Source organism: Cupressus sempervirens, chromosome 2 (assembly GCF_028749045.1).
Source record: "Cupressus sempervirens isolate cs-2001-9-10 chromosome 2, ASM2874904v1, whole genome shotgun sequence".
Taxonomy (NCBI): Eukaryota; Viridiplantae; Streptophyta; class Pinopsida; order Cupressales; family Cupressaceae; genus Cupressus; species Cupressus sempervirens.
In genome coordinates this window covers 715,916,680-715,932,402 of record NC_143119.1, presented here as the reverse complement: position 1 = coordinate 715,932,402, position 15,723 = coordinate 715,916,680, and the positions used below count along the sequence as shown (strand labels likewise).

The window sequence follows — 15,723 nt, the reverse complement described above, 5'->3', positions numbered from 1 at the left end:
TATTGCAATAATTGATTATTAATCTCCTATCGTAAACGATTATTAAACTGTTGAAAATAATTTTTTAGCTAATATCGAAAAATAACATAACTGCAACTTCACCAATAAAAAATACAGAAATAAATTCACAACACAAAGAACACAATATTTTCGGACAAATCGTCCCTGGAAAAACCCCTAAGAGAAAACCAGTTCTATAGGTGAGGAAATTATATTAACTTCAACAAATCAAGAGATGCAAAATTCCTTGCCTCTCATTGGTAGAACTTAGACAACCTCCTAATTTCTTAGGACTGTTGATATTCCTCTGCTGTTATTCCTAGTGCTATCACTACGCCCTTGTTAACACTGCAAGACTATTTGCTATCACTAAAAACTCATTTACTAACACTGCAAATACTTCTACTTCCTTATTCAATCTTCTCCAAGCTTCTCAAAACTTATTCTCTAGATTCCCCCCTGAGCCTCTTTTATACTAATATTGGAAAACCAACGACTGATATTGATTCTCAATTGATAGTTGAAATTAAAACAACTTAACAACCCTAACCAAGTTGGTTCTTGGTTGCTTCCAAAAGTGGTCAATTAATTAACAAATATTTGTCCCTAATCTAACACATTAGTTAGCAAAACAATTATTTGCTAATTAAATGCATATGGACCAACAATTGTCCAAAGCTACCAAAACTAACATATAAATACATGTGCATATCTCTCTCTTTATGTGTTAATGTGAAGGTTGAGTTTAAAGAGATTGAATCAATATTTTATGTCAAATGACTAGAAAAAATAAAGATGTTTAAAGATATTAAATCATTATTTTATGTCAAATGATAAAAAAATCAAAAAATTGTGTGTGTGTGTGTTTTTCATTCTAGAAGAAAAAGTTAAGGATTTTAATGTTCTTTCTAATTATCAACATGTATGAAATATAGAGTTTACCAATGAAAAAACTATAATAATGTCAAACACATATCTTTTTTTAAATGTGACCTCTCCTAAAAAACTCATGTCTTAACATAGATGGACATCTCTTACTCTCTTTCTCTCCCCTTTTAGTCTTCTTAAACACAATTTAATAAAATGTTTAGGACACCTCTCTCTCTCGTTCTTCCTCATTCTAGTCAAGTCTTAGGCGATTTAAAAGTATGTATAGGAACCTCCCTCTCACACAAGACTAGATTTTTAGTTCTCTCTTACTTTCTCTCTCCCTGTAGTCAAGTCTCAGCTGATCTAAAAGTATGTCTAAGACCTCTCCCTAGTATTCTCTTGCTAGAATTTTAATTCACTCTCTTACACACACTCTCTCATCAAGCTTTAAGCGATTAAAAAGTATGTCTAAGAGCTCTCTCTACCACTCAATCTTATTGTTTTTTTTTGTTGCTCACTCCACCTCCCTTTTAGTCTTCTTAAATTTGATTAAATATGTTTAGTCTCTCATATTCTTTTATTAACCCTCTCTACCCTTTGATTTCCTTTCTATTTCCTTTCAGAAAAATGCTTTCTGAAAATTCCACACCCACAAAATCACAAAATTCACTTCGAAATGTCTTCGGAAATATGCGATATGTTCAATCGATAGCCTACTCCACTAGTACGGTAATTACTCGAGGAAAATATCAACTGCAATCTTATAAAGGGCTAGAATGTGGAGATAAGATATGACATATTAAAGGAGGAAGAAGAGCAGGCTATGTCAATGGCTTTCACAGTTCGCCTCAACAATCGCTTCAATCTCGCTTCGTTCGATTGTGCTCACAAGCATCAAACACAATACTCACTGTCAACTCCTTCTGTGTCTATTTCATCCACTCTAACTTCAATTCACTGGCATACTTTAAGCAGCAAACACGGAGTACCTTGGAATTCCAAAAGCCTACAGTGTAATACTCGCACACTCACTAAAATGCAATGTTCCGCCAGTCAAGAATCGTTAGTTTCTGGAATTGGTCTACATAATTACGAGGTACCCAACACAGCACTTTACCTAGAACTTTTCTTTGTCTAAATTCCTTGTACAATGTATCCAGTTGGGATTAAATTGTCTGAATAATGAATGCCCTGCTACCCAAGCGGCATGATATTTGCTGGCATTTTAATTCTGAGGAGATATTTATTCTCTGGAGTGTTATGAATGCGGAAGCATTAATCCAGAAATAATAAATTTGTAAAACAAATTATAACAAACGGAATAAAACCTTGACAATATGCAATGCAAGAATTGGTAATTTTATTGCTCAGAAGAAAAATAATTACATCTCCAATATTTCTTTTTAAAAACATTATATTACACCTTTAAGAAAAAAAAGATTTATACCCTCTGTAAGATAACAAAAATGCTCAGTACAGAATGAAATCTGATTTGTTCCGTCTTTTGAAGAACTTGGAAATTTTCGTCAAAAGTAAACACCTGTTTTTCCTAATATAATAGAGAGTATTTTCACAATCTTGTTGTTTCTGTTTTTCTTCTTGTTATAATCTAACAATCTCCACCTTGACAACAATTTACCTAATACTTGCCCAAGTCCATACATCACCTTTTGCAAACCAAGAGATGCCACTCTTCACTTCAGCTTCACTACCACCATTGGTTTAGTAAACATTTCTGCACAATTTTTATGTTATTTTTAGATGTATGAACTTTTCCAAGAGTTACTCTACCTCCAGTAATAACCCGTCTTACTTAATTTTAATATGCTTAGTTTTACAGTGATAAGCTGACTTTTTAGCCAAATGGATAGCACTCTGACTATCAGATAATACACTCACATTGTCCTACACTTTTCCAAACTCACCCAAAAACCCTTCGACCAAATTGCCTTTTTACATGCATGTGAGATACAAAGCAACTGTTTCTTGAAGCTTTGACATCCAATTAATTGCTCCATCTACAAGAATAAAGATATAATTTGATGTAGATCTCCTTTTATCCAAATCACTTGCAAAATCAGAATCAACATTACCACACATTGAACCACTACAACCATTATAGGTGATACAATAATTACTTGTGCCTCTAAGATGCATAAGCACCCATTTCACTGCCCATGCTTTTTACTTGAATTTTTCATGTATCTACTAACTACACCAATTGCATATGAAATATCTGGTCTTCTACATACCATCACATACATTAAACTTCCTACAGCATAGCATATGGTATTTGAGACATATAATCCTTTTCTTCTGTAGTACTAGGACATAAACTTAAGGAAATCCTAAATTGGAAAGCTCAAGGGGTAATTATAGGTTTCACTTTTTGCATACCAAAACTTTGAGGATCTTCTCTACACATTTCTACTGCAATAACCAAAGCTTTTCATGTTTCCTGTCTCTATATATCTCAATGCTCAAAATTTGTTTTGCTGTTCCTAGATTCTTCATATCAAATGTCCTAGCAAACTGAGTCTTTAATTTATTAATTTCAGCCATGCTTTTACTTGTTACAAGCATATCATGAACATGTAACACTAAGATAATGAGTAAACCATTTCCAAACTTTTAGAGTAAACAAAATGGTCATACTCACTTCTTAGAAAGTCTTGGTTCACCATGAAGGAATCAAACTTTTTGTACCATTGCCTAGGTGATTGCTTCAGGCCATACAATGACTTCTTGAGCTTACAAATAAATTTCTTGTTGTGATCTTAAACAAACCCTTGCGGTTGTTCTTTATATCTCATCATCCAAATCTCCATGTAAAAATGCTGTTTTAACATCTAGTTGCTCTAACTCAAGGTCAAGCAATGAAACTGATGCTAACATAGACTGAATAGAAACCATCTTAACAATTGGTGAAAAAAACAGTGAAAGCCAATACCTTCTTTCTAAGAATATCCCTCTGCTACCAACCTTGCCTAGTACTTTATTGCTTTATCATCAACACCCTTCTTCAATTTGTAGACCCCCTTGCAACCTGTTGTCTTTATTTTTGTCCATCCTTTTAAGTTTCATGCTTGGCGTTGAGTCAATTAAAATAATTCTAGACACGGAGTCTAGGTCTGTCCTTAGGACACTTTCTTGTTATTGGCCTCCTCCTTTCCTTCATAGCCCGGAATTACGGAATTTCACTATTCTAGCTTCTCTTTCGACCCAATGTGTGGGATTCATATAAATCGAGTGCGTCGAGGTCACATTTGTCCTACGTGGGTTGGGAATGTTCTTAAGCATTGCCCCCCATGAGAAGAAAGAAAAAACTATTTCAGATTTTCAAGGTTCATCTAAATTTTTGCTCCCTCAGAAAAGTTCCTACTATGCTATTCTTCTGCTTGGAGGGGCGAAGTGCTCCCAGTGATTTCCCGAAATGCGGAAGAAGTTCCTCCAGCTAGCAAAGTTTTTGAAGGAAAACCAAGTGGAGATGTCAAGAAGTACAATTTTGAAGCATAGAAAGCTCCTAAGTCTTCCGAGGATGAAGAAAAAACTAAATGCTCACATTGTAGGGAAGAATCTGTTTTCGGTGCACCTTGGGTCCAGTGATTGTGATTCTCCATTTATCTAGAAAGTGCAAATTTGGCTAAGTCCATGAAGCATGCATGGGGAGATTTTTCTTTTCGGAGGCACTTGAAAGAGTCTTGAGCGGAAGAAAACCGTCTTTGGAGTTTCCCTAAAAGAAAATGGCTATGTGTTCTCTTTGCAGAATTCTACCTCTGTTGTTGTGTCTCTGACTAGAAAAGTACCTCGATTGCTTCTTCTTCAACAAGTGAAGTAAAGGTGTATTTTTTGTTGGCAACTTGACCAAAAGGAGAGAATATTCCTTTTGGAGATGCTGATATGATGTTGCCTGAGGGAGAAGCCTAGTTGACATGTTCCCTATATAAAGCAAAATCATTAACTCCTCTAGCTTATTGGAAAAGCGAGTTTCTTGCTGTTAGATTGTGGTGACTGATTAGAAAAGTACTATACATACTTCATAAATTCTTTGAAATTTTTTTTTGCGCCCTATTTCATCGGGGTTTTGGGCCGACATGTAACTATGAATTATAACCCTAAAGCGGTAAAAGTACTTGTATAAAAGGGCTTAGGGTTAGGGATTGTTTCATAAGGTGATGCAAAAATTGGTTCTTGCCGTGGTATTGAGTTGTAAGGGATTACGGATTGTAATCAGGTTGTAATTATTGGATCATAATAATATCGGACTTGCTGTTTGGTGGACGTAGCCCAGGGATTGGGTGAACCACGTTAAATCTTGGTGTCTTGTGTTCTTTTCTGTGTGATCTATTATTTTCTGATATTGGTTATATTTGCATGTAATTGTTGTTTTTGTCCATGGTTTAATCCTAACACTTGCTACCTCATATTTGAAAAGGCAAATCTTATGAAATCTATTGTACGAATTTCTGTTTAAGGTGAATTTGATATGACTGACATCATTTTTGGCTGTTATTCCACCATATTAATGTCAAATCTGATCATTATGCTGATAAGGGTCATTTCTAAATTTAATGGGCCACTCTTTACTTGCGTGACACAGAAAATCTGAGCCTAACGATCAGATTTGAAATCAATAAAGATTGGAGGGTGGGTAATCGCAATTCTCCATTCTACAACAAGCATTTTCATTCTTAGTGCAAATTTCTTCTTGTTTTGAGCATCAATATATATTCATGGAAGTTAGAGTGGGAGGCTATGATTGTTTGCTTGGACTTGAGAGTGAATTGAAGAATTACACAGAGACTTCTTTTAGATTCTTTGATCTCAGTGATTTGCAAAGAAGGTTGAATGCTCAACCTATCCATTCGATTACTCAAAAATTGAAGGAGAGTAGATTGGTAGAGGCCGCAAGATTCTTGGTAGTGGTCCAGACACCAAAATTGAATCAAGAGTGTATTGCACAATATAATCCGAAGACCAAATAGATTAAAATGTCAGAAAAATCTTTCCAGCTTACTTCGACAAGGATCTAATGTGTAGTGTCTTCTGAATGCCAATAAGGGATGAATTTTGCCCAAATCCCAAAATAAACTTTTGAGCTATGTGTTTTGTGGCAAATTTGCTCAAACATTGGTAGATGTGTCAGACATAGTGAAGTGCATGATTTGTATTGTCCGTTTTGGCATTGGAAATTCAAATACCACATTTTAATTTTTATTGTGCTTTCAATATTTATTTTAGGCTATGTTTTGACGCTTGCCATAGGGGATGGCGATAGGGCTTTTAACAAAAGCCACTGTTATCATTATTAACTCATGATATTGCTACCAAGATACAACTATGTAGTTTTCAAGTCAAAATCTTTGACCCATGAGTAGCAGTTCACAAGAACCCATCTCTCGTACGAGAATGAATTTTACACTTAGCACTCATTGCATTTGGGTGACGCTCATAGAGGTGAAACATTGGGCCTTTTTGGGATGTCACCGATCCGAGCACTACTCCAACCCAAGCCCATGGAGTTTCCTCTAGGATTAAGAACATTTAGCTTGCTATCCATTTGCAAAACCTTCAACAAGTGTTGTGCTTTATGAACCATTCATTATAGAGCCCCTTTAATTCATTAATTGAGAAGTGGGAGATATTTTCCACAGAAATTCAAATTGTTATATTGATATCAGGATTCAACTATGTAGTTTTTGAGTCAAACACATTGACCCATTTCTCGTGAGCAATGGTTCACAAGAACCCATCTCTCATGAGAATGAATGGAACACTTGCATTCATCGTATCTAGGTGATGCCCACAAAGGCAAAGCATTGGGCCTTATTGGGAGGTCACCCATCCCAATACTACTCTAAATCAAGCCTGCTTAACCATGGAGTATAAGTTAACTAGTACTATAACTGAAGACAGAGCATATATTTGAAATTAATTTTGCCTAAAAAACAGAGCTGCAACATTTATGGTGAGCATTACAAGTTTGCAACTAGCCTAATGATAGTCAATGTTATGGAGGTTTTTGTAGATTGACATAGCAATATTGAACAAACATTTGATTGAAATATTGTTATTTTGGCACTTATAAGGCTATATCATTATAACATTGGTCTTGCAAATTGCTTTTCGGGGCCTTAATATGAAACATATTTTGGAGTAAATTTTGGTCTTGCAAGTGTATGGTTAATAATCTAATTATTTATTTATTCTGTTATTTTTAGTGAAAGGATTTTCATTTGTGAAAAGTAAAACAGTATCATGAGTCATATTTGTCACTTAAGGCACTGGACAGTTTACTGATGATGCTGCAGAGGTGGAAGTGCGAATCCCATTGCCGGGAGAAACTACTCTGGCTTCTGAAGATGTGTTTGTTAATGTTCAAGACACTTCTCTTGTTATTGCAGTTCGGGCCGTGAATGAAGTCAAAGTTTTGTTGTCAATTGACCGTCTATATAGCAGGATAAACCCTTCAGAAACTGTCTGGTTCGTTCCATTCCTCTGAAAAATCATCAATGTTTTTTTTGTGTTCATCTTTTTTATTTTGAGCCATCAAGTTTTGGGATCATATCATTATTTGAGAGTCTGTAATAGTTTTTTTTTGTAGAGTTAAACTTTTAGAAGAGCATTTCATTGTATTAATTCTTGTGATTGTACAGGTATATTGATGAAAATGATGTTGTGGTAAGCCTAAAAAAGAGTGATGTAGATGTGAAATGGCCTGATATTATGGAGGCCTGGCATTCACTTGGTACAGGAGTTTCAGCACTTTTAAAAGGAACATCAGTGTACCTTGTTGGAGACTCTTCCGAAATCAATTGGGCAGTGGCTAGAGAACTAGCAATCGGTTTAGAGTATTGTGTTTCTCTTTCTCTTGCTTTATATTTTCTTGGTTTACAATGAGCAAGAAGATTTACAAGAATTAAAAATGAATGCAGTTGACAACCCATTTCATCAAAGACCACCAAATCATTTCATCAAAAACTAAAATATCTTGATAAGAAATGACTGAGGATTTTTTGATGCAAGTCAAAAGCATCCTTTACCTTATATTTTATTGAGTGTACTATTGAAGTGTCCATTTTAATTGTTTTCTTAATTTGTAGCTTATTCTGATTCTCTATATGCTTTTTGAAAATATAGAACTGATAATGCAATTTTGAACTTGAGGACTCTACATCCCATCCTTTAAAGCTGAGAAAGGATAACATGTGGGTCTGTGCCTAAAGCAGTAATGACTCAAAATGCTGGTCAATAATCTCAGACCTGACATTGAAAATAAGAGCTACCTTTTGCTTGACTTAATTATCTGCCATAATCTAAGCAGAAGACTGCTCTCCAAAACCTTACCTGTATACTGTTCTCCATAAAACTGCTTTGCAGCTGTCTTTGATGATCCAATTGTCTCCCAAGAGTGCCTTTTTCTGAGAAAAGCAACAGAAAATAAATAATTGCATTCAGCATGAAACCCTTACAAACGGACTTGGAAGCAGTATAAGTCGGACGACATGTGTGTTTGATTCCTCTCTTCCAGAAGCACTGCATAAAGAAACAGTGGCATGACCCTTGTGAAGTCTGCAGTAAATGGTGAAATCTTCCTCCACCACTAGCCATCCATAGACCTTGTTGGTTCCCAAAACCACAGATTGGAAATCACAGAGCTTGCCAATTCTCCAACAGGATTCCACAATCAGTTCTGGCCAACAAATGGGGATAATCCAAATTCCCCTGCACTTCAAGCATCGCTACACCTAGGCGGGTAGACCTTCACTTTGAACCTGATCCCCTTGCTCAAAGCTTTTATATAGCGCATTTAGTCTTTGTGAGTTATTTGGTTGGAAAAATCCTCAAACTTGATCAATATAAAGTTATGTAATTGCTTGAAATGGTTGGATGTTTTATATAAGGTTATCAACAATTAATTAGATGCTTGCAAGAAGGAAATATGTAGATTTTTTGACTTCAACCATGAATCCAAATAATTGAACTTCAGTGATTTAAAAGACCAGTGCCTTTTCTTATTTGGGCACTAGAGTCAACTATTATGAAGATTATTATGTACAACTCTATGAGACAATATTTTATCAAAAATATAATCAATTACTCCTTAGCTCTGCAATAGATAATTTTTTATATGCAATTCTACGACAGCCAAAAGGAATTTAACTTCTTAGGTAGGAAGTCCAATTAGCCTAAGAGGCAGAAACTTAATATGTATCACACTATTCCCTGTTCATTGAACACAGACTGCAGAAAATACCCAATGCAAAAAATAAAGCCTTGTAGGAATAATTCAACAATTTCTTTATTGATCATAAAAGACAAATCATCATTATAATTGTAATCTCTTTACCTTGAAAATAAACAAAAGAGTCTTTTATTTATTATTAATATATAATATTTGAATTTATGTACAAGTCATATTTTAATTATTGCAATACCCCATACAAGGCTGAATATATCTATTTTGTATTTCCTCAGAATATCTTCTTATTAAATATGTCTTTGTTTTCAAATAGCCTACCCCTTATTTATACTTTAGCTATAAGGGAAGAAATGACCTTTCAAATGAAATGCCATTTCCTTTTATTATTAATTCATGTATCAAATCTTGTTTTAATGTTAACAATAACCGGACTTTTTGGCTATCGCACCTTTTAATCTTTTATTATTATAAGCACTTTGATATAATTATCGGGTCCTTTTGATCATTGACGATATCTTTATAGTTATAACTTTGGAGAGTCAACATTGATTCTTGTTATAGACTCGATTGCTTGCGTATATCAATATTTCATATATTTATTTCTCCTGCTGTGAATCCTATTTTCATCGCTTCTGTATTTTTTTGTTAATTTCTTTTCAACTTAAACAATTTGATGGGAGTTTTCAATACTCACACAGACTCCTTTCGATTCCTGCACTTTTGGAAACTATGGCATTTTCTGCGAGTGCTTACAAGTTACAGATTGCGGGTTGCGAGATTTGTCTGGCCTTTTCTCCTTTTGGGATTGTGGGTTTCCTTCACCGGTTTTTGCTTTGCCTCCTACTGGAGTGGTTCGCTCTTAATCTGTGATTGCTTTTGGTGTGCCTCCTACCAGTTCTGATGGTTTTTATGCCTCAAATTTTTCTATGTGGAGTTTGTGATTGATCCTCCTCTTTTCAACTGGTGTTATTGTATGTTGGTTTTTGGTGTTGTTTAATTTCCGGCTCTCCTCTAACGCTCTTCGACATTGTTGGGGTTTGAGGTTTTTGGTTTTTGCTGCAATGACCATAGGTGACTGTGACTTGCCACAAGATCAACAACATTAGCTTCTGACCTATAAGAGATTATGTGATCGGGTTACGAAGCTTGAAGCTGATAATACAACATTCAGAGAACAGTTTGCTGCACTTACAATTGAAATCTCAGAGGTCAAAATGTCTATAGCACTAAACACCACGAGTATCCAACGATTTTCAGATACCTTTATCTTTGAAATAGCAGGCTTAAAATCCAATGTTCAATCTGATATTGAACTACTTGAAGGGTTGGATAAAATCAAGGATCAACAAACTAAAATGGCTATGATACATTCCTCTCTGATTGCTGAAACTAAATAGAAGGTGAGATCATGGGCCTCTCTCTACACCAACACAAATACTACTACACCTTGGCTGAGCTTGGATAAGATAATGCAAGGAAAGATTGATGATGAGTGCATTCGTCGTGCACGTGAGCTCAACTTGTGCGTTTGAGGCCTCTCACCCACTGTGGACCCTATGGTTGCTGGACATTCTGTCCTCTCTGATCAACTCGGTTTATCCAATATCACTTTAGTCAAGTGTTGGTTCGGTAATGGTGATACTCTCTTCATTAGATTTCTCTCCCTTTTTGACAGACTTCGGGCACTTCAAGCGAAGAGAAAGTTGTTCTATCTCCCCTCTAAAATTTATCTTGATTAAGATCTCGTTAAGGCACACGTTACAGAGGTGAAACATGCATGGGAATTGTGGCAGAGGCTAGGCATGTAGGAAAGTGGGCTGTTATTAGGAATCTTAGAGCTGTGGTTCGTGATTCTCCTCCTGCTGGGTGGGTTGAGAGGACGATCTCCAAAATTGCATGACGGTTTCAACAGCAATCTGACAAGAGGAAATCCCCTTTTCTTGTCAACTATTGGAATGGTAATGGATCTTTATGGTCATTACTTGGTCTTTTTCATGATGCAGTGGGGTCTGCTAATATTTTGGCTGTTACTGAGACTCATGAGAGTCCCATGTGCCCTCTTCCTAGGTCTCCGGGTTACCAGTGGCTATCAGTTTGCAGAGACGAGGTGCGTACTTTTGGTGGGGTTCGTGGGTAAGGTGGTGTTGCTTGTTTGATTAGAGATGAAATTTTCAGGTTCACTTTAGTAGTTCACTCTGATGCCTTTGCCAGATTCATGTGGGTTCGTATTGGCTGTCGTAATCACCAATAGAGGGACATCTTTCTCGCAGTTTGCTATTTTCCACCAACCTCTTCTCCTTATGCTATTAATGATTCTAAGAATGGCGATCCTTTTGGTGACCTTCAGGAGAGTATCTCATAGTTTACTGCCATGGGTGATATCATTATTCTCGGAGATTTCAATACATGCACCAGGGACCTCCAGCCTCCTATACATGACCGTGGCTCAGATTCAATCTGTACTTCTAAGTTAGATCCGATCAATATGAGACTCCAATGCACTTTAGATGATGCTTTTGGTCCTCTTTCTTGTTACGGTCGTCATCTCCTTTAGCTATGTGAGTCTTTTGGTTTATTGCTTCTGAATGGGTTATCCTTTTACCTGAGATCCCATCTCTTTACTTGTTGGCCTCACTGTGGTGGTGCGAGTGTTGTGGACTATGTCATCACCTCTTCTTCCTTCATTCTGTCCATTTACCGTTTCATTATTTCTCGCCTCCCCTTTGCTGACCATGCTCTCCTTAGCATTGTTATCTGCTATTCTTCCCTACTCTTCTTCCCGTTTAGCACCTTCCCTGTAGCCCTCCCCATCCAGTCGACCAATGTCTGCACTCCTACTAGATTTCGCTATTCTGAGGGTGATGGCGAGCTTTTTTCCTATCATCTTAGAAGACTTCTGACACTTGCTAGTTTTACTGACTCACAGGTGGTCTCGATCATGTTTGACTTGCTTCTACCATATGGGAGTCTGCTCTCCTATTCATTCCTCACTGCCCCCTCCTCTCAAATCTAAGCACCAGAATACTTGTCCTATGAATAAATGCTTTGATGATGATTGTAAAGCTTTTCATCAATCTGTTTGTTTTGCCTTTGAGACTCACTCCCCTGTCTTTGCTCACCTGCGTGTTTCTTATCTCCGTTTCCTTTTCCATAAGAAGCGTTCTTTTGCTTCTTCTTAGTGTAGATCCCTTTGCTCCACACTAATCTGGAATCCCCAAAGTTTTTGGCGCAACCTTTTCCTTTAGTGTTCCCCTCCGTTCTCCATCCTTGACTTCCGCTCTTTGACTTCCCATACCATTTTGTTGTATGACATTTTGGGTCAGCCTTCCCTTCATTCCATTCTGCCTCCTTACTGTCGTTTGTTCACTTCCTCTTGTATCTTTGAGGCCAACAGATCCATTAGATGTAGTAGAGTTGCAGATGAGGATGACTTCCATGCATAATTCTTCAAACTTGGTGCTTCAATTCTTGGTTCATATCTTCCTACGCTCTTTAATAGAGTAGTTTGCATTGGATTTCCTGAGACATGGTTGAGGCATGTGATTTATCCTATCCATAAGTCTAGACCTACTTCGGACCTAGGTAACTATAGGACTATCATGATCGGACATATCTTTGCCAAGCTTTACGCTACTACTCTAAACACCATGTTGTCTGGAGAGTTGGACAAGAGAGGGTGCAGAGCTAAAGGGCAGGCTGGTTTTCATACTGACTATCAGGCTATGGATCATATCTTCACTCTGCAGGCTATTATTGAGGGGGCTAGGCATCGCTCTAAGAAAGTCTACTGTTGTTTTGTGGATTTTCGTAAGGCTTTTGATTCTGTTCCTAGGATGGCCTTATTTCAGAGACTTAGTAAGATTGGGATCTCAGATATGCTTTTGATTGCTATTATGAGACTATACAAGAAGATGACTAGTAGGTTCAGGACTCCGGAGGGTTTCTCTGGTTTGATTCAGAGCACCATTGATGTGAAGCAGGGTTATCCTCTTTCTCCTACTCTGTTCGGATTTTATATTGACGAGCTCGAGGATTTTCTTGTGAGCTCCTCTCATCTCGATGATGGTTGTTATTTGCATCAGGTGTTGATATCCATTCTCCTTTTTGCAGATGATGTTGTTCTTTTGGCCTCTTCTTTGGATAGTTTACATAGACTCCTTGATGGTTTGGCCTCTTTTTGTGATCAGTGTCAACTTGTAGTTAATCTGGCTAAGACTTGTGTGATGATCTTTAATTGCTTGAAGACCTCTCATCTTCATTTCTTTTTCTAGGGATAGGAGGTTGAGATCATAATCTGGCTAAGACTTGTGTGATGATCTTTAATTGCTTGAAGACCTCTCATCTTCATTTCTTTTTCTAGGGATAGGAGGTTGAGATCACTTCTTCATACATATATCTTGGAGTTAAGTTTTCGGGATTCTGCTTCAGTTTGAGACTAGCTATTCAATTTAGGATTAGTAAGGGTATGGGATCTCTGGCCATGATTGAGAGGCAGTGTTTCAAGCATCATTTTCAAGATATTTCGTCCAAGTTGTCTCTCTTGGATTCCTTGGTCAGACCGACCGTTCTTTATGGCTTGGTGGTTTGGGGGCCTATTGGGCTTCTATTGAGTGTGTTTAGACTTTATTTTTACGGCGCATCATCAGATGTCACAGACTCACCCCCCACAGTATTGTTTTAGCCGAGTTTGGAGCTCATCCTTTTAGGCTTTTGACCATTTATGACTTGATTTGGTTTCTCCATTGGCTTCGAGGTTTCGTGGACCCTAATGTTGATTGTCATAGATACTCTCATCTTGCATACTGTTCTTCTGTTCAAATTAGGAGATCTGACACTACCACTAGATCTTGCTGTTGGTATGCCCTTGCCACCTCTCTGTTGGGTTCGATTGGGATTGACATTGATCATCTCCCTCCTTACTAGTTCTTGCTGGACGCTCCTGCACATCTCCTCCCCTCTCCTTAGGAGTTGAATGACTGTGTTAGATAGGAAATCTATAGACAGTACATTATCACTACTTAGAGTAATCCTCCTGGGGGATTACGTCCTAAGATGGCATTTTATGCAGAGCATTTTCTTGAGATTCAGAATGGTATTATTGTGCGGCTTACTTATCTCTATTGACGTTGGTGTCATTCCCTTAGATTCTCTTTGGGCTCTTTCAGAGTTGGTTCTCATCGTCTTTGGATCCGGACTAATCACCATATGGACAGAGAAGATTGGGTTTGTAGATTGTGTTCTTTGGTAGAGGTTGAGTTTGAGACCGATTTCTTATTTCGTTGCCCTATCTACTATGAGATCAAAGGGAGATTTTATTGTCTTTTCAGAGATTGTTTCTCTCTTTTAGAGTTCTTTAGCTATGTTCATCAGCAATGTCTTGCACTTTATCTTTAGGAGGCCACCCAACTTCGTGAGCATACTCTTCAGTTAGCTACGTCTCATATCCACACCTCCGACCAGCTCATTACCACCTTTTACTCCCCCTTGTCTCGGTGAAAAGGCCTTCCAACACTACTCCTAGATCAATCAGGCATTGTACCTGTCTTTTTAGGTAGCGACACTCCTCCAGCGGGTCTCATTGAAGATCTAGGACTTTGAATCGTCCAGAGTTATATCCTTCTGTTTCTAATCACTTTGTACCAATGAAGGATTCATAGTCCTTACCTTGTGTTTCTTGGTCTTCTGTCTTGTTTTGTTTCTTTTCTGACACCGTTTTGGTGTTTCTGGTGTGGTTGACTCTTTTGTTTGTATGTTCAGTCCCATAAACCTTTCTGGTTTTTTGTTGGACATTAATATTATTATCTTATCTTATTTGCTATCGGGAGGAGCTTGTTCAATCACTTCTAGTTATGCATATAAAGCCTCTTTAATTTGCTTAGCGAATATTAGTTGGAGAAAGATATTTTAAATGTTCTAATCCAAACATCTGCTGTAAACAATATCAAATATGCTAGATCAATGTTCATTATTTAGTTTCTCTCTACATAATATATTCTCCACTTAGTCTAATGAATCGCTACTAAGTTAGGAAATTATCTTCCTACTCGACAGCTCCTGTGGTGGCTTTCCTTCTTTAGTTTGACCTGAGGAGGCTTTCCTTCTTTAGTTTGACCTGTCGATGTCTTTATTCCCTCTCATAGAGGATTCATCGTATACTCTCTTCATCCCATTGATCTCTTTTCCCATCATCTATGTGTCTTTCTAGAATTCCACATACTCCCAAGCTCAGGAAAGGCTGTACTACAAAACCTAAGCATTTATGTGAATGCTCCGTAGAATCCTTTATTCGCCTTTCATCCTTTTCTTCATAGGTATCTTAGACATAAAATTTCATTGCACTAACAACTTCGCACAAACTATGTGGAGGAAATGTTCCTTTTTTGGAGTGGCTTTCCAATGAACCTGAAGGCAAGTGACATAAAGTTGAACAGTAGCTTAGATGCACCATCTTCAAACATTGGAACTTCTAAAAGGATCTTGGCAAACTCCTTAGTTTATTGCATTAATTCAAAATTATCTTCTCTAAAGCATCTAGTACACAAAAAATGGATTGCCTCCAATGTCCAAATCCATGACTTTACACTTCTACCATTCTTTACATCATTTTCTATTGATTTTTGACATCAATGATTGTCTTTTTTTCTGTTCTC

The 15,723-nt window shown here is 37.1% G+C and overlaps 1 protein-coding gene across 1 annotated transcript in view; it reads left to right on the top strand.

Moving 5' to 3' along the window:
• Positions 1 to 1,517: 1,517 nt before the first annotated feature.
• Positions 1,518 to 15,723, top strand: part of SKL2 (shikimate kinase like 2) — a 93,322-nt gene continuing 79,116 nt past the window's right edge. Inside the window, exons 1-3 of the mRNA XM_089815137.1 lie at positions 1,518 to 1,966; positions 7,163 to 7,353; positions 7,527 to 7,721. Of these exons, the coding sequence (XP_089671263.1) occupies positions 1,694 to 1,966; positions 7,163 to 7,353; positions 7,527 to 7,721 (659 nt within the window). The 5' untranslated portion in view covers positions 1,518 to 1,693. The remainder of the gene's footprint in view (positions 1,967 to 7,162; positions 7,354 to 7,526; positions 7,722 to 15,723) is intronic.